The sequence below is a fragment of the Rutidosis leptorrhynchoides genome, chromosome 2 (genome assembly GCF_046630445.1).
Source record: "Rutidosis leptorrhynchoides isolate AG116_Rl617_1_P2 chromosome 2, CSIRO_AGI_Rlap_v1, whole genome shotgun sequence".
Taxonomy (NCBI): Eukaryota; Viridiplantae; Streptophyta; class Magnoliopsida; order Asterales; family Asteraceae; genus Rutidosis; species Rutidosis leptorrhynchoides.
This window is the reverse complement of record NC_092334.1, coordinates 651,488,995-651,509,122: the sequence shown is the minus strand read 5'-3', so window position 1 is coordinate 651,509,122 and position 20,128 is coordinate 651,488,995. Positions and strand designations below refer to the sequence as shown.

At 33.0% G+C, this 20,128-nt stretch overlaps 1 protein-coding gene across 1 annotated transcript; it reads right to left on the bottom strand.

Moving 5' to 3' along the window:
• Positions 1 to 17,620: 17,620 nt before the first annotated feature.
• LOC139890157 (uncharacterized) lies at positions 17,621 to 19,848 on the bottom strand. The gene is made up of 4 exons (XM_071873052.1): positions 19,515 to 19,848; positions 19,377 to 19,418; positions 19,106 to 19,281; positions 17,621 to 19,015 (listed from the first exon to the last, which is right to left on the bottom strand). The coding sequence occupies exons 1-4, from the start codon at positions 19,846 to 19,848 to the stop codon at positions 17,621 to 17,623; spliced, it is 1,947 nt and encodes a 648-aa protein (XP_071729153.1).
• Positions 19,849 to 20,128: the final 280 nt, after the last annotated feature.

Genomic DNA, 20,128 nt, shown 5'->3' with positions numbered 1-20,128 from the left:
TGAACAAGAGAAAGCGTTTCAATTGTTAAAGAAAAAGTTAACTACGGCACCTATATTGTCATTACCTGAAGGGAATGATGATTTTGTGATATATTGTGACGCCTCAAAGCAAGGTCTCGGTTGTGTATTAATGCAACGAACGAAAGTAATTGCTTATGCGTCTAGACAATTGAAGATTCACGAACAGAATTATACGACGCATGATTTGGAATTAGGCGCGGTTGTTTTTGCATTAAAGACTTGGAGGCACTACTTATATGGGGTCAAAAGTATTATATATACCGACCACAAAAGTCTTCAACACATATTTAATCAGAAACAACTGAATATGAGGCAGCGTAGGTGGATTGAATTGTTGAATGATTACGACTTTGAGATTCGTTACCACCCGGGGAAGGCAAATGTAGTAGCCGACTCCTTGAGCAGGAAGGACAGAGAACCTATTCGAGTAAAATCTATGAATATAATGATTCATAATAACCTTACTACTCAAATAAAGGAGGCGCAACAAGGAGTTTTAAAAGAGGGAAATTTAAAGGATGAAATACCCAAAGGATCGGAGAAGCATCTTAATATTCGGGAAGACAGAACCCGGTATAGGGCTGAAAGGATTTGGGTACCAAAATTTGGAGATATGAGAGAAATGATACTTAGAGAAGCTCATAAAACCAGATACTCAATACATCCTGGAACGGGGAAGATGTACAAGGATCTCAAGAAACATTTTTGGTGGCCGGGTATAAAAGCCGATGTTGCTAAATACGTAGGAGAATGTTTGATGTGTTCTAAGGTCAAAGCGGAGCATCAGAAACCATCAGGTCTACTTCAACAACCCGAAATCCCAGAATGGAAATGGGAAAACATTACCATGGATTTCATCACTAATTTGCCAATGACTGCAAGTAGTTTTGATACTATTTGGGTAATAGTTGATCGTCTCACCAAATCAGCACACTTCCTGCCAATAAGAGAAAATGACAAGATGGAGAAGTTAGCACGACTGTATTTGAAGGAAGTCGTCTCCAGACATGGAATACCAATCTCTATTATCTCTGATAGGGATGGCAGATTTTTTTCAAGATTCTGGCAGACATTACAGCAAGCATTAGGAACTCGTCTAGATATGAGTACTGCCTATAATCCACAAACTGATGGGCAGAGCGAAAGGACGATACAAATGTTTGAAGACATGCTACGAGCATGTGTTATTGATTTCGGAAACAGTTGGGATCGACATCTACCGTTAGCAGAATTTTCCTACAACAACAGCTACCATTCAAGCATTGAGATGGCGCCATTTGAAGCACTTTATGGTAGAAAGTGCAGGTCTTCAATTTGTTGGAGTGAAGTGGGGGATAGACAGATTACGGGTCCGGAGATAATACGAGAAACTACCGAGAAGATCATCCAAATTCAACAACGGTTGAATACCGCCCAAAGTCGACAAAAGAGCTACGCCGACATTAAAAGAAAAGATATAGAATTTTAAATTGGAGAGATGGTCATGCTTAAGGTTGCACCTTGGAAAGGCGTTGTTCGATTTGGTAAATGAGGTAAATTAAATCCAAGGTATATTGGACCATTCAAGATTATTGATCCTGTCGGACCAGTAGCTTACCGACTTGAATTACCTCAACAACTCGCGGCTGTACATAACCTTTTCCACGTCTTGAATTTAAAGAAATGTTTTGCTAAAGAAGATTTCACTATTCCGTTAGACGAAATCCAAATCAACGAAAAACTTCAATTCATCGAAGAACCCGTCGAAATAATGGATCGTGAGGTTAAAAGACTTAAACAAAACAAGATACCAATTGTTAAGGTTCGATGGAATGCTCGTAGAGGACCCGAGTTTACCTGAAAATGAGAAGATCAGATGAAGAAGAAATATCCGCACTTATTTCCAGAAGATACGTCAACACCTCCAACTGCTTAAAATTTGGATGAAATTTATTTAACGGGTAGGTACTGTAGTGACCCGAACTTTTCCATGTTTATATATATTAAATGAAATTGTTATTTACATGATTAAGTGTTTCCAATATGTTAAGCAATCAAACTTGTTAAGACTTGATTAATTGAAATAGGTTTCATATTGACATTAGACCATCCAAGTTGACCGGTGATTCACGAACGTTAAAACTTGTAAAAACTATATGATGACATATATATATATATATATATATATATATATATATATATATATATATATAGTTAACATGATATTATGATAAGTAAACATATCATTAAGTATATTAACAATGAATTACAAATGTAAAAACAAGACTACTAACTTAATGATTTTGAAACGAGACATATATGTAACGATTATCGTTGTAACGACATTTAATGTATATATATCATATTAAGATATATTAATACATCATGATATCATGATAATGTAATAATTTAACATCTCATTTGATTTAATAAACAATGGCTTAACAACATTTAACAAGATTGTTAACTTAAAGGTTTCAAATCAACATTTACATGTAACGACTAACGATGACTTAACGACTCAGTTAAAATGTATATACATGTAGTGTTTTAATATGTATTCATACACTTTTGAAAGACTTCAAGACACTTATCAAGATACTTCTACTTAACAAAAATGCTTACAATTACATCCTCGTTCAGTTTCATCAACAATTCTACTCGTATACACCCGTATTCGTACTCGTACAATACACAGCTTTTAGATGTATGTACTATTAGTATATACACTCCAATGATCAGCTCTTAGCAGCCCATGTGAGTCACCTAACACATGTGGGAACCATCATTTGGCAACTAGCATGAAATATCTCATAAAATTACAAAAATATGAGTAATCATTCATGACTTATTTACATATAAACAAAATTACACATCCTTTATATCTAATCCATATACCAACGACCAAAAACACCTACAAACACTTTCATTCTTCAATTTTCTTCATCTAATTGATCTCTCTCAAGTTCTATATTCAAGTTCTAAGTGTTCTTCATAAATTCTACAAGTTCTAGTTTCATAAAATCAAGAATACTTCCAAGTTTGCTAGCTTACTTCCAATCTTGTAGAGTGATCATCCAACCTCAAGAAATCTTTCTTATTTACAGTAAGATATCTTTCTAATACAAGGTAATACTCATATTCAAACTTTGATTCAATTTCTATAACTATAACAATCTTATTTCGAGTGGAAATCTTACTTGAACTTGTTTTCGTGTCATGATTCTACTTCAAGAACTTTCAAGCCATCCAAGATCCTTTGAAGCTAGATCATTTCTTGTCACTTCTAGTAGGTTTACCTACTAAACTTGAGGTAGTAATGATGTTCATAACATCATTCGATTCATACATGTAAAACTATCTTATTCGAAGATTTGAACATGTAATCACTAGAACATAGTTTAGTTAATTCTAAACTTGTTCGTAAAAAAAAGTTAATCCTTCTAACTTGACTTTTAAAATCAACTTAACACATGTTCTATATCTATATGATATGCTAACTTAATGATTTAAAACCTGAAAACACGAAAAACACCATAAAACCGGATATACGCCGTCGTAGTAAAACCGCGGGCTGTTTTGGGTTAGTTAATTAAAAACTATGATAAAATTTGATTTAAAAGTTGTTATTTTGGAAAAATGATTTTTCTTATGAACATGAAACTATATTCAAAAATTATGGTTAAACTCAGTGGAAGTATGTTTTCCAAAATGGTCATCTAGACGTCGTTCTTTCGACTGAAATGACTACCTTTACAAAAATGACTTGTAACTTATATTTCATACTATAAACCTATACTTTTTCTGTCTAGATTCATAAAATAGAGTTCAATATGAAACCATAGCAATTTGATTCACTCAAAACGGATTTAAAACGAATAAGTTATGGGTAAAACAAGATTGGATATTTTTTCTTGTTGTAGCTACGTGAAAATTGGTAACAAATCTATATTAATCATATCCTAGCTAACTTATGTTGTATTATACATGTATTCTAATATACTATGTAATCTTGGGATACCATAGACACGTATGCAAATGTTTTGACATATCATATCGACCCATGTGTATATATTATTTGGAACAACCATAGACACTCTATATGCAGTAATGTGGGAGTTAGCTTTACAGGGTTGAGGTTGATTCCAAAAATATATATACTTTGAGTTGTGATCTAGCCTGAGACGTATATACACTGGGTCGTGGATTGATTCAAGATAATATATATATATATATATTTTTTTTTTCTGTACATCTAACTTTGGACAACTAGTTGTAGGATACTAACGAGGACAGCTGACTTAATAAACTTAAAACATCAAAATGTATTCAAGAAACTTATTTTTGATGTAATATATTCTTATTGTAAACCATTATGTAATGGTCGTGTGTAAACGGTATATTTTAGATTATCATTATTTGATAATCTACGTAATGCTTTTTAAACCTTTATAGATAAAATAAAGGTTATGGTTGTTTTAAAAATGAATGCAGTCTTTGAAAAACGTCTCATATAGAGGTCAAAACCTCGCGACGAAATCAATTAATATGGAACGTTTATAATCAATATGAACGAGACATTTCAATTTATATCTAACAAATTAAGTGATAAGGATTAAATATCTAATTGTATAACAATGGTTCTTTTAGCTAGGCACAATGTTAGAAATAATCAAAGTTGCATTTTAGTGTTCTAAATGATAACAATCCATAATCGAGGGGTTCTACATCTAAGCAAACACAGGAGTAAACTAGCTAATCATAATAATAGGACGGGAGTAAAAATATAAATATACAATAACAACCATGATAACAATAATAACAATGATAATGGTTCTAATAATAATAATAACAAAAATAATTCTACACTAATACTACTAATAACAACAATGATAATAAAAATGATAATAACAATAATGAAAAAATTAAATAGAACAACTTACAAAAGACTTCAATTTGTTGATTGCAAATGGTAAGAAATGGAAATGACAGCACCTGTGCACACCCTTACAATATTGAAACTATCCTAATTGAACTTGGAAACAATAATCGTATGGAATGAAAATAAATATAAATGATACGGAGCATATGAGAATGAGTTGGAAAATGGACAGTATGTATCTTAAAATTTTTACTATCCTACTCTACTCTACTGTCCTCACTAGCTACCGGTTGCTACGGAGTATATATCTCCTTATTATATCATGTAGAGATTAGAAGTAGTAGGTAGGCTTGCTAAACTGGTTCTGGTGCATATTTTTTGTAAAGGCTGCAAAAGAAACATTATAATATATCAAAAGAACCGTCCCACATTGCTTTGAATCTAGATCTAGCTAAAACATTATGCGTTTCGCGTAGATAGGTACGCGTTTCGCGTAAGGTATCTTCATGAAAGTTGTAGATTTTTGAGTTACGGATGTCTGGACACCTGATTCGCCTTTTTTCGAGTTAGTATGATTTAGTTATGATTTTTTTCATGCAGGCACGCAGATTTCGTGATTTCGATCGTTTTAACTTGTAGTCTTGAGGCGCGGTGTTGTAGTCTTTTGTTGCTCATTAGAAATCTTTATTTTATCTTCATTTTGATCTTTATATCAATGAAAATCCATAATAACACTTCATTCGACGCTTTAGACATTTTAACCAATTACAAACCAAAAACTACTCGAATACACATAAAATCATAAATTTTTGGACTGATATTGCGAGTAAGAATATGAATGAATTGAGAAATATCAATATGTCAAAACCTTGTATACGTGTCCCGATATTTAAAGTGCGTAAAATAAATAACAGAAATTAAATGACGATAAATAAAATTGCGAAAATTAAAATTGCGATATTTAAATTGCAATAATTAAATTGCGATAATTAAAATATAATAAGGGATTAACATTTAGCTAGGAACAGTTAGCTAGGATTTGGTTAGCGTGGATTCTTAACAAAATTTCTCATAGTTAATTTGTTTGTTTCTAACAAATTTTATTTTATCCAATGTTTTCTTCGTTATGCCACTTGTTGGATTCTGATAGGTCAAAATCCAAATATGAAATTGAATGAAAATAGTTATTCTATGGTGAACGGATACAAATATCTGTGAATGTGAGTATGATAGTATATAACTGTTGAATCAGATTCGAAGAATGTACAATGTAACTTAAAATTGTGAAATCTAAATATTCCTCGGGTATTACCTACCCGTTAAAATATTTTCACCATTAACAGTTTGTACAAAAGAAATTTTAATTACAATCTTTATGAAAACATATATATATATATATATATATATATATATATATATATATATATATATATATATATATATATATTCTTCAGATGTAATCATGGATATAATGAGTCAATATGATATTAATCTCATTTACTTTACCGTTAGAACAAGAATATATAATCTCTAAAACATTATAGATTACATAATTGCCATGTCGAACGAAGATAAATGATGTAGAATATCATGTAGAACGATGATTATATTCGAGGTACAGAATGAGATGTTGAGGCATGTGGTGCGGATATTGTTGTTGGTGGTACTGTTGGTGCCGGTGATGTTGTTGAAGCTGATACGTTTTGTACCATATTTTCCAAGGCTACAACTCGGGCGCGAAGCACGTTGACTTATTACTCCGGGATGATTGTCGGTAGGAACAAGTGAATGAATAAGGTTTAGAATCTGAGTTATGATATAGTCGTGGCGAGATACTCTGGAAATGAGAGAGAAAATGGTGTTTCGAACAGGTTCGCCGGTAAGTGCTTCAGGTTCTTCGCCAAGAGGGAAAGTCGATGGATGGAAAGGATCGCTTTCTTCTTATATCCATTGGTTTAGTCGACTACGAACCCATCCCCATTTCATCCAAAATAATTGATGGCTAATTGGTTGATCCATTCCGGTTACACTGCTTTCTGAGCTTAGGTGAATATCCATATCGGAATAGCAGTCGGAATAACTATCGGAATAGCTTATCGGAATCCGAGGGATTTGAAGGAGTTGTGAGTTCCATTTCGTACGATTGAGTAAAGGGTTTTTCGGTATGAAATGATTTTTGGCTATCGGGTGGTATTCTAATTACATAGAATACTTATATATAGCATAAAGATTTCGCAGATTACGGAGAAAATTTCGAAAGCTGTCAGGCAAAGGTAACAGTAACAGATACGCTAAGATACGATTTTATCTATACACTATCTATGCAATAGAGGCAGTAAGATATGTCTAGACTTTAAGGATGATAAGCAAATAATTTTCGACACGAAATGATAAGCAAAACTTTTGACATGCAGACACGGTCGAAGTCCAGACTCACTAATGCATCCTAACGACTATCAGTTAGACACACTAATGCAGACCTGGTTCGCTAAGACCACCGCTCTGATACCACATGAGACGACCCGTCCTAATCCATCTGGACGAATACATTACATTTGGTTACATTGCAAGGTACTTGACCTCTATATGATACATTTTACAAACATTGCATTCGTTTTTAAAAGACAAACTTTCTTCACATTGAAAGTTGACGGCATGCATACCATTTCATAATATATCCAACTATAATTGACTTAATAATAATCTTGATGAATTCAACGACTCGAATGCAACGTCTTTTGAAATATGTCATGAATGACTCCAAGTAATATCTCTAAAATGAGCAAATGCACAGCGGAAGATTTCTTTCATACTTGAGAATAAACATGCTTTAAAGTGTCAACCAAAAGGTTGGTGAGTTCATTAGTTTATCATAAACAATCATTTCCAATAATATAATAGACCACAAGATACTCATATTTAGAAAACAATCTGTGCAGGTCTACTCCTGCTGTAAAATCATTCATATGAAGAACACCGGAACCTTTCAAACAACTCACCAACGGTAGCTAATGCCTATTGCAATGACAAAATCATCTCACCGTGGTAGTTAATACAATATAATTCTTACAACATGGGCTAATGCGTACGCAATGCAAAATCATTCCTCCGAGGGTAGTTGAAACGGGGGCTAATGCGTACGCAATGCAAAATCATCCCTCCGTTACCAACTACAAAGTCGACTATAATACAATACAATACATCGGGGGCTAGTGCGTGCGTGCAATGCAAAATCATCCCGCCGATGATAGTTAAATGATTTCATAAAATAGTTCAAAAATTTTGAAATTCAATTTAATAGACTTTGCTTATCATGTCGAAACCATATAAAAATTAAGTTTAAATTTGGTCAAAAATTTTCGGGTCGTCACAAACCGGTCCTCCGGTTCCATCGAAAGTGTGAGGTTTGCACCTCATGAAAACTTTATAGGAGCATCCCTCGTTTGAATTACTGGCTCCATTGTTGTTGTGGTTGTTTTTATTGTTGTTGTTGTTGGATGAATGTCCGGCCATGGCCGCATCCACTGCGGTGGCTATCATTCGTTGTAGAGCTTGTTTGGGTGTTTCGTGGCGTGGTACACGGCGAGGAGGCATTGTTCCTTCAAAACACAAGAATACTGTTGATTAGTATTTTCAATAATACTAATCATGATATGGAATAAGGATAGAGAGAAAATTTTCCTTGACTCGCCTTAAATTCTTTATGTCATAATGTCGGAACGTTCATATGAGTCACCGTAATATAATCCCGGAAATTATATTACCCTGATTCATATGTGTATTCGACATTATTTCATATAGTCAAGGTGGCGTGTCAATCAAATTAAACAATGTGAGATTAAGATGGAATAGAAGTTAGATATGAATAGAAACGTTCGAGTATAAATGCACAAGTAGTCAAGTAATTCCTACTTCAAGTCTATATGCCGGTTGTAGTCTAGACTCACGAATGTACCCTATGACTCGGGGTTGACACCAATGAACTCTAAATCACTACAACCAACGCTCTGATACCATCTGTAGCGACCCGACAAAATCGTCGTTGACGGCGCCGTCTACTTAGGTCCCGTTACGTGGTCATAAGTCTTTAAAACAACGTTTGACCAAAAATATGTCTCATTCATTTCAATTATAAAGATGTTTTAAGGTTTACAAAGTAGGTTCGACGACCAAACATGTTACAACGTTTTAAGTACAATTGAAACCTATGCGACACAAATCAAGTTAAGTTAAAAGACACTCCACGTATGCATGTAAACTCGACATCCAAGCAAGTATCAAAAGTAATGAGCGGAAGCATGTATCACATAACGTTCAAGGACCCGAGAAAAATATAGAAATCTGTCAACGAAAACATTGGTGAAATCATAGGATTAAGTAAGTAAGTACAAATGAACCACAAGATTTATATCATTGAAATAATAGTAAACCATTCTAAAATTTGTTATCACGAGCACCCAATTATCAAGGCTTAACTTTCCATCCATAGAACCCCATCACAATAATGTTAGAACATACACTGTTTCTCGAAAATATATTTCATCTGAATAACGGTAGCGAACCGTCCGAATGAGGGTTTGTCAAACCCATATGGCCATACAACACAAGTTCTCGTTTACACCCGGCAAGTGTAACTAATGATAATCGAATTGAGGATTTTTGTTCTAACTCGTATGTAGAATGTTTTTTTTCGTACTTGTGTTCACTTTGTAAAATGAAACGTTTATGTTTTCTCATCCCAATTATAAGTTTAAAAGAGTAAAAGTGGGACTATGATCTCACCTTGAGTGCACGAGTAATAAAGTACTTCACAAGTAAACGTGTGCAAGGACAATTGCTAGTCTTGACCTAAACAAATAGGTTGTGTCAATATCGGTAAACACGGTCGTTCAAAGTGTTCAATTAGTCCTATGGCTCGATATGACTCGATTAATTAGCATGCGAATCAAATTTGTCAAGTTTCATGCAAGATACAAGTATAAGAGCAAGTTAGAATGATTGCATAAGTAATTGGTTAAGTTTGATCAAAAGTCAACTTTGGTCGGGTCAAAGTCAACAAAATAGTCAACAAGTTTGGGTCGGGTCTCGAACTATTATTCTGAGGTTTTTAATCATATATAAGCATGTTAGAACAAGTTACATGTGAATCGGAGGTGCGTAGCATAGTTAGAATTAAATAGTAAACGACCAACGAAATCAGAACCTGACAGTTCATCTGGACGGCGTCCAGATGTGAAGGCCTGGATGGTGTCCAGATCAGTGCACAGGTCTAATTGCTGATTTTGCACAAGTGCACGAACCAAAACTCAAACAATCACAATTTATGATCCGCAAACAATCAAAACATGTATCTTATACCGTTGGGAAGGTAATTTGGCGACGAAAACAACTAAACACATTTCATCAATCAATCTACCACTTTCAACAACCAAAACCGCATTTAATGCTCATCATTAATTACACCTAAGTTCATAACTCTCAATTCATGATTCAGTGATCCATTTTACATAAATGATATGCCGTTTCGAAGGTAATTAAACATACATTGCAACTAAACCCTTACAAGCAACATTGTCAAGCATTTAAGGCATCAAAATTCACATTGAAGACCACCAAACCCTAACCAAAAATCATAAACTCATAAATCATGTTATTGAAGCTTTCTTAATCAACCTACACATCAAAATGAAGCTAGTGATGCTAGTAACACAATTAATATTTGCACTTTAGCATATCAACAATATTTAATCATCCAAAACTCAAGATCAAACACACACTTTTTAAGTTCATGCTAGTTACACTAAAATAACGAGATCGAGCATATAAATCATATAATCATGTTAGACTTGAGCCATAGACACTAATTAACACTTCTATAAGTTAAAATTATCAAGAACACAAAATCTAGTATTTTTAGAAAGTTACCCAAATGAAATATAATCGGTATGGATTCGAAGAGGAAGATGCGATGATTCCAAATATGTAATTTGTTTGGATTGATGCTTGCTCGATTTGAAATAGATGATGATTCTTGTTTGAAGGTTGAGAGAAAAGTTGAAGTAGTAAAAGAAAGGAAAGAGGTGAGTGAATGGAGGAGAAGACTTGTTGACTAGTTGACCTAGTCAAGTCTTTTGCCTCTTGGCAAGTTTAGTCCCCCAAGTTCAAAAGCGGGTGCGTGAATTACCTAAACGAGATATTTTAAAACGCGTATTAACGAAAGATGTTATAATTCTATAACGGACTTTAAATAACATAACGGAAGGTAAACGGAAAAAGGCGGGATGTTACAAACAGAACCTATTATCCAATGAAATTTACAACTCAATTTTAACAACAACCTAACTGAAGAAGCAGACAAAGCATAAAAATTAATGCAGCATATAATTAAATGATTTTTCACGTTATTCTCGCTGAATATTTAACAAAAAGCCATACATACCATTAAATTTCCTCATCATACCTATTTTAGTTTAGATTACTGTTATTTGCAAAAGATCCAATCGCCCCTAAACTAATAGCTCCAAATGCATTGACAACAGCCCCTGCAAGTTAAAATGGTAAGTACAACTCTAACGTTATATGTTGAATCAATTCCAACAAATACGCTTTTAAGGTGTATACACTAAAAGAAATTCAAGCTTAATACAATTTTTTAAATTCCCTCTTTCTATTTCAGACCCGTAACTATCAAATTACGTAAAAATAGCATATAATAGTGAATGCTCTTGTTTCTACCTATGTTTTTCTTAAATACCAGTTTAGTTGTTCAGTGCGCTTGTATACATTTGTGTGTCATTGTAACTAATCTTTCCTATCCAAATATAAGAATAGACATGAATTAGTAGTCTTCATTAAGTCCACTAACAATTAAATACAAAAAGTAATATCAATACCATTACACCTTCAAATTCAGCATTTGTATGTACCCGTTAGTATAAGTATCACTTGTAATGGATATAAAGTAATAATAAATAAAAAAATAACTCTAGAAATAATTGGTAATGAATAATACACAATAAGTATCTAACAAAAGTCACCTCGATTGTACACATATTGAGACTACCTTTGAAATAATATTAGTTCACTTAAAATCTCAAAACATAAAACTCAACCCATAATAAAAAAACATTTTGCATATGGGTTGTAAGATTTGCTTCTTTTTACAACTTGGTCTCTCCATTCGTTGACATCCGATAAAATGAAAAGAAAATGAATCATAATAAGGAAGGAGGGTTTACCTCTGATGTGTTGGTTATTGCGTCTCACATCAAAAGTCACAAAATTTATGCACGAATGAATTAGATGATTAAAACCCTAATAAACACTATGATTGAAACACTGATTCTGTACATCAATCCCGACAAACAAACCAACTATAAGACCTTAACTTGTTAGGTCGAGAGAATAAATAGAAAATAATTCCAATTTAATAAAAATACAACAAACCGTAAGCGATTGCACCGATAGTACGGCGATTGTAGTGGAAGTTAAGCGAGCGACGGCGACCGATATCAGCGGCAGTTTAGTGATGGCGGATGGTGGTTGAAGGTAAGCGAGCGACAGTTATTTTATTACGGAGTACTATCTATTACGGAGTATAAAACAAATAAAATAACGATTACCTAGAACCAAGAATCGATCGAAAACATATTTAACTTTTGATGGAACAAATTTATAGAGTCGCTAGTTATAATATCGTCAATCGAAATATAGAGCAAAAAAAGGAAGATTCGAGAGAAGAAGATGAATAGAGATAAAATCGATATTCGATATCAACAAACCAATTTTTCGGTGGATTCACGATTCTTTTTTTCGCGTATGTACATAGCAGAGGGTAGATTTTGAGGATGGGTTGTGTTTTTTTTCCCGCAACAATCGGCTGGAGAAGGTGGTGGTGGTTAGATTTTTATTTTACGAACAATCAGCTGGAGATGGTTGTTGTGTGTGGGATTTGATGGAGAAACTACCAGAAGGTAGTAGAGGTGGGCGATTAGAAGCTGGTGAGGTGATGGTGGTAGAAAGGAGGAAGGAAGAAGGAAGTGGTAGAACCATCTGGAGAAGTCAGGTTTGAATACGATGGGTAAATAAATATCTAAAGTATAAAAAGATGAAATTACCCTTTATTAATAAAATAATGAAGTGAATAGCGAATCTATATTTCTATTGAATATAATGATAATGATAATGATAATGATAATGATAATGATAATGATAATATAAAACCTATTATGTTTCTAATAATCATATTACATTACACAATTCAGTCCACAAATTATAATCAAAATTATATATAGCAATCAACAATAGTATAGCAAATATATAATTTACAACTATGCTCAACAATAACAATACCACAATTCTTGTAAAAAAGTTATATAAACTCCAAGATATTGTTGGTACATATACGATTAGATAACACATATAAGCATATGTGAATATAAAATCACAATATACATAAAAGGCAGATTAAATCATGCTCGAGTTAAAATTATCATATGATTAAATTTGCGAACAACATGTAGAATCAGTTACAATTTATAAATAAATAAACTGATCAAATTATAATCTATCTATAGTTTCTATTATATTGCTAAAATGATGATGTTATTATTAGGTTAATTACTTTGTTAAGAAAAAATCAAAAAGAAAAATAAAAAAATCTAAGCATGGTGGGTGATGTCATTAATCTAAATAATTTTGAATTAAAATTAAATCTTATTAATTAATTATTATTATTAATCTTATTAATAATTATTTTAATTATTAAAATTAAATAGTTAAATTTTTTTAATTAATTATTTTGAATTGAGTACGAGAAGGTATAAAAGTTAGGCAGAATGAAATCAATTCTACATTTATATTTTGATTTACACTTTTAAATAAAATGACAACCAATATTATCTCTTATGATTGGATGTGGATTGTTAAAAAAAGCATTTTAGGTGTTTGATGAAATGTTCAGCTGACGAGTTTCTTAGTTGGATTATGTGGTTCCACGGGTTATAAAACTAAATAACTTTAGCATTTACGTTCACTTAATACCTATCATTAAACAGTTTCATTTAAACAAACCCGTGGTTTCACGGGTCATTTCACTAGTTATACATTATATAACATACTAGTTAAAGACCCGCGATTTCGCGGGTTTCATTGAATTTTGCTATTTTAAAATAGGTTTAAGTAGGATATTAGATGTATAATGTGTAGTCTGATTTTGAAATGTCAATAGTCGTTTGTATGCAAGACAAAAATGACATTGTATGTGTCAAGTTTAATTAATACAATAAATAGAAAAAAAAGGTGTAAAATCTCAAATGTGAACAATGAAAAAAACCATAAATTCTTGAAAATAAATAAAAAGTTATAAACTGGAAACAAATAGTAACCAAAGTCTTGTAGATGCAACTATGTTTGACGCTTATAGTTGATTGATGATCTCAAATCTTCGGCATACTTTCCCACATATTTGTTAACGTTACCAGCCTTTGCAGGTGGTCATGAATTGCATATAATGCCATAGCTTGTTGTTTTGTGGTGAGTATGTTTTGTATCTCCGTTAAAGTCTTTTCACGTAATTTGTCAGCCTATAAAATATTTGTTTTTACACATGGTACTATTTTTAAATAATTTTCATAGTTGGAAAGCGATGAGATGTCGTTACTTGATCCAAGAAGTTGCGCATAATATTAAGCTTTCCAACTAAAGATGACATACAATTTTCGTAATTTGAAATAGCCGCTCCGTCACCTTTATTGACAAATGATTTCCGAGTTAAAGTGTTTGATATAATGTATTCTAACTTGTTAAGCTCCTTGCTTAGTTCATTTTCATCAATTAACATAGCGGCTTTCAAACTTTCCATTTTTTCAATTCGCAGTGAACCCATAATCTCGACGTGGTTAGATATTAGCTGCACTAACATAAAAAATGGACATCTATTTGAAGATTGAACTTTGTATGCGAACTTCTAATAATGTATTTATTGAAAAATAATATATTAAACTAACATGTATGTAAACTTGCCTGTAGTATATGAGTTGGACGGAAACCACCAACCCACATTGTTAACCGATCGGCAGGTGACATCCATGTCCCATAAACAATACTGAAAACATCGACAGTTGCAACTTCTTTCTTTATTTTGAATTGATTACAAAAATGTGTAAATATGTTGTCGATCATAGGTCTAATATCCACCTCAACAAATTCTCCAATCAAATGTCTACGCAGATTTAATATATTTTCTTGATGTTCCGCCAACCAATCATTATATATATTTTTTTATTCATAGGATCTTCAAAAAAGAATTGAAGAAAACGTTAAAAGATATAGATGGATTCTTAATAAGTATTATGAATGTAATTATAGAAATACAAATGTTTATGACATAATAAAAATGAGTCATACCACGATTGATATCCATGTTCTTGTCAGCCTGTAAAAGTTTTTTTTATCATATATCATATATAAAAATATATTAAGAAGTAAATAATCAACGATGTTAACATCAATTGCAAAGGTATATATTAAAAGATATACAAGATTTGAAATAATACCTTTTCAAGAAGTGCGTTTTTTAGCTGTATTTCCATGTTTAATTGTTTCACTTTTAGTTCCAACTTAGTTAAGTATGTCTACATGTACATATCAAAAATATTATTTTAAGTGTTACAATTAAACATAGTGTATATTAAATCTTTATTAAAAAAGAGCAAACCTTTTTCTTTAGTCTGTGCCTCATACCGGCTTCTCTTTGTTTGACCTTTTTTTTTTTTGTAGCTTTAAAGTGAAAAAAAAGTTTGATAGAAATAAAGAAAATAGTTAGCAAATGAATGTTATATTGATTAGAGTCTCCTTAACAAACAGCTAAAAAATTTTCGTTGGTCATGAGTTCAAGAACAATTGGTTGAGGTTTGTTTTACATTAATTAGATTATCTAAATGTCATTTGATTGAGTCTGCCTAATTTATAAGTTACAAAATCATTGACAAAAACAATAGTCTGTATTTTCTACTAATATCAAAATACTCCGCAAGTCTTTAGCCCATTTCAGTATTACTTTTTAAATGGGTCAGACATTTTTTTCTAACTTAGACACCAGTCCATTTAAATACTTAGGCCCATTTTTTAGCCTAAATCTTTAACGATGCACTCACACATTATTCTTCCCCAGCAACTCTTATCTTCATCTTCCTGGTAAACTAATCAATAAATTACAGTATACGGCTCTATTTTATAGATTCAATACTCGTTTAATGATAACCTAATAATGGTTGATTTCATGCTCTAGACTCTAAAGATTATTAGTTAACACTCAATATATGATATCTCATAATTGAGTAGCATTCAAACACAGAACCGGAAATTATCAAAATAAAAGGTTAGGAAATCTATGAATCATTTTCAAAGTTGTTTTGAAATTGCACGATTTACTTCACTAAATGCAGTAAAACAGTATGCATATGTAAAACGTAGACAAAAGACATATACACTTACCTTTTCTTCATCGTGTTGTATCTTTGTAGTTTTACCAGATGCCTGGTGATTGACCTTTACATTTGTAGAGGGAACAAAGGAAATTTTTTGATTCATCACGGTAGTGTTTTTTTTTTTTTTTATGTTATGTTTTGTTGAAATGGAGATTTTATAGAATATGGGTGTACATGTTCTATTTTGGAGCTATATTTGTGATTAATTAGGTAAAGATCTCCTATAACTATGTGATGTTAACTTTTTTTTTTTTTTAGGATAATATCATTTCATTACTTAACATTGTATTTTCTATAAAATTTGTGATTGATATGACTCAATTTTTTAAGATTATCCTGATCATTACTATATTCATTTAACATATATCAACTGATTAAGTATACCATTTATGTCGCAAATTTTGTTTCAATAAACATTGAATTTTTTGAATTGATCAAGTGCAGGTGAATGTAGATGATTTTTTTTATAGATATTCACTTAACATGTACAGCCAATGTGCATTGGGTTGTCGTGGGTCTATAGACTGACCTGTTTTGTTTTTTTATTATTTTTAATTACAACATATAGTGGTATGAAACAAATGAAACGGGACACAACCCCAATTATGTTTGTCAACAACTACTCAATAAAACAAACTTAATGTAATGGTCACTGAATGGTGATATTGATCGAAATACGAAGCTCTAGAATCCAACAAAGCAGGTTCAATGAATTTCTATAAAAGGATTGAATAATATTTGTAAAGTAAGCTGCCAAAGATTTCCAATTACATTTCAAAAGGTGATCTTTCAAGTTTGAGTTTCCGAAACGTGATACAATATATGTGTGAAAAAAATGAGTCTTCTAAATTTCAACTGATTAAGAGCTTACAACCTGAAAAAACGTATTTAAAACATTTCAAGACATGGTGTCAGGTAAATTTCATTATAATAAATCAACAATGTTCATACAATTTCGGAGTACCATGATAGTAGACTTATGTAATGCATTCTTCGCAGGTCATCTCTTTATCTGTTGTGACAAAAACAAACATCTGTGGGTGAAAAATAAATAAGAGAGTAGGAATGATCATCAATCAAGTAATTATGAAGCTGTGTATATCCTAAAAAGTGTGTATCCGAATATGTTATTTCCTTGTGGTGGTGTGTTGTACAATACTTATACCTCAAGTGTAATTTCAACTTACAAACTATATAGTTGGATTAGTGAATGTATAGAACTTAATAATATAACACTTACCTTTGTCTCTCAAATTCGCCTTAAGACTTCCTTGTAAACAACATTTTTTGTGGTTGTTGAATCTTTCCCATCCTCGTCCAATATGATTACTTTCAAGCCCTTTTTTGTGGTGACACGAGATACTGCTACATACAATTGACCATGAGTGAATACCAGTTTTCGCAGGTATAAGCCAACATTTGATAGCGACTGACCCTGGCTCTTATTGATAGTCATCGCAAAGCAAACCGAAACGGGAAACTGCCTTCGCTGAAACTTGACCGGAATTTTGTTGTCAGTTGGAGCAACAATCATCCTTGGTATGTAGGTTAGATTCCCAAAACAGTGTCCAGTAATGATCCTTGCCTCTATCGTGTGTTCAGCCATCCTTTCGATTTGGAGTCTAGTCCCGTTACAAAGTCCTTTGGTCTGATCAATGTTCCTAAGTAACATTATAGGTACTCCTGGCTTCAAAACCAACTTATGGTTAGGAACACCAGGTACTTTCAGACTATTCAGAACTTCATGTGAGTACAACTGTTGCGCAAACAGGTCATTGTCCTCTTCAGGGCATAGACTATCCGAACTGTAATAGATTCTTTCTTCACCCAGTATACTTGTTAAAATATGTTGGTTTATGGAGTCAACTTCCTCATTTGTAGTAGCAAGAATGGCTCTGTCTTGAAAAAATCTTGGATCTTTCAAATGATCATGAAGTAAAGGGTAAGTTGAGCTAACTATTGTTTCAACAGAGTTCGAATCTGTTTTAAGCAAAAGTTCATCAGGAAATTCGACTTCAGCTTCACCATCGTTAGGCTCGTTAATTTTTCCCTCTCCAATTCGTAATATCCAATCTGCAAACTCACGTAGTTCTTTCATTTCAACATCATTGTTGTCACATCGAAGTCGCATGTTCTTATTCAACCTCAAAACTTTGCATTTATTCCATAAATATGAAGAATGGAGAGAGGCATCCACTATTTCAGCTCTATCTCCTCTTTGAATAACTGGAAGGATTTGTCGAAAATCACCTCCGAAAACAACTACCTTGCCACCAAATGGCCTCGAACTATTATCTTTATCATCTGATTTGATTATATCTCGCATTGTCCTATCAAATGCCTCGAAGCAATGCCTGTGCATCATAGGAGCCTCGTCCCATATTATTAACTTCGCCTGGTTAAGAAGAGCTGCAAGTTCACTGTCTGGTTGAATTTTACAAAATGAATCTTCAAGAACGTTAATCGGTATTGCAAATCGTGAATGTGTGGTTCTTCCTCCGGTCAAAAGTAATGCTGCAATACCACTGGATGCAACATTTATAACAATTTCACCACGTGAACGTACAGCTGCTGCAAGAGTCTTCCAAACAAATGTCTTCCATGTACCTCCATAACCATAAAGGAAAAAAAGACCACCATCGTCCTTTTAAAGTGAATCCATGATCGTATCATAGGCTTTTTTCTGCTCATCAGTCAATGTCGAGTGCAAAGTGTTATGTTCTTGGTGAAGAGCAGATGTGTCGTAGGCCAACTCATCTTGAATAAGCCTGTTGCATGAGTGCTCTATGAACTGATAATCTGGGAAAGGCATATTTGGTATGTTCCTTAAGGTCGACCCAGAACTATTTAACTGCCTTTCTATTTTGGCAAGAGCAATATTATGTAGCACCTTCTTCAACCTTTCCAGATCTGACACACAGTTAATTTGAAATGGTGTTACATTTGTATAGTGATGAATATTTTGGTAATAAAGTTTGTTAAATAGTAGAGTTAAGGAAACATACCATTCGATTTTAGTTGTTCAGGAACTTCATGCATTAGATCATCTGAAAGTAGGTCTCATGTTTCATTCCATACACGGTCAGCGCATGAAATACTGTCTAAAGTAATCAAGGAAACAAATAACGATCGACAAAATTCACCTGAAGCCCACTGATGTGTCTCTCTAATAGAATCAATGTATTCTTTATCGTCATTCAACAGGCCCATATCGTAGCATGCTTCTTTAAAAGTATCGAATAAGGTTCCATTGACTGTCTGTATGTCCTCATAACAAGTTGGGCCTATAACTTTGTTTAGCAGGATACGTAAATAATAACATTCACCTGATTTAGGTGGAACAAAATGCATTCGACCAACTACTCTTCCCGCTTTACGTTTAGTCCACTTTCTCATGGGTCCATTCCATACATAATACCGGGGGAACTCAATGTAAGTGTACTGGTGGGCTTCAGCATCAACACTATTACGGTTCATCCACTCCAAAAACTAAGATGCACCAACTGATGGTTTTGAAAGTACAGATTCCATTTCGGAGTCTGCATCGAAAACTATCGGCTGTTGATTAGGTAAATGAAAGGATAGATGATAAACAGCAGGTGTTCTATGGACAAGCTCATATTCAAACAAATGCCAGGTTGCCTCACATGCTGAAAGATAACGACAACTGTAGTATTCAGCAATCTCATTACTACTTTTAGATCGGCTGTTGTTGGGTTGATCATCGTTATTTCCTACAAACCCAGCCGTTATTCTG

Excerpts from the sequence above, each read along its gene's own strand:
- LOC139890157 (XM_071873052.1), bottom strand. The coding sequence starts at position 19,848 with ATGAACCGTAATAGTGTTGATGCTGAAGCCCACCAGTACACTTACATT. Across the intron at positions 19,419-19,514 it reads GACACATCAGTGGGCTTCAG|ATGATCTAATGCATGAAGTT; the intron begins GTGAATTTTGTC and ends ACCTACTTTCAG. Across the intron at positions 19,016-19,105 it reads AGTTGGCCTACGACACATCT|GACGATGGTGGTCTTTTTTT; the intron begins GCTCTTCACCAA and ends TCACTTTAAAAG.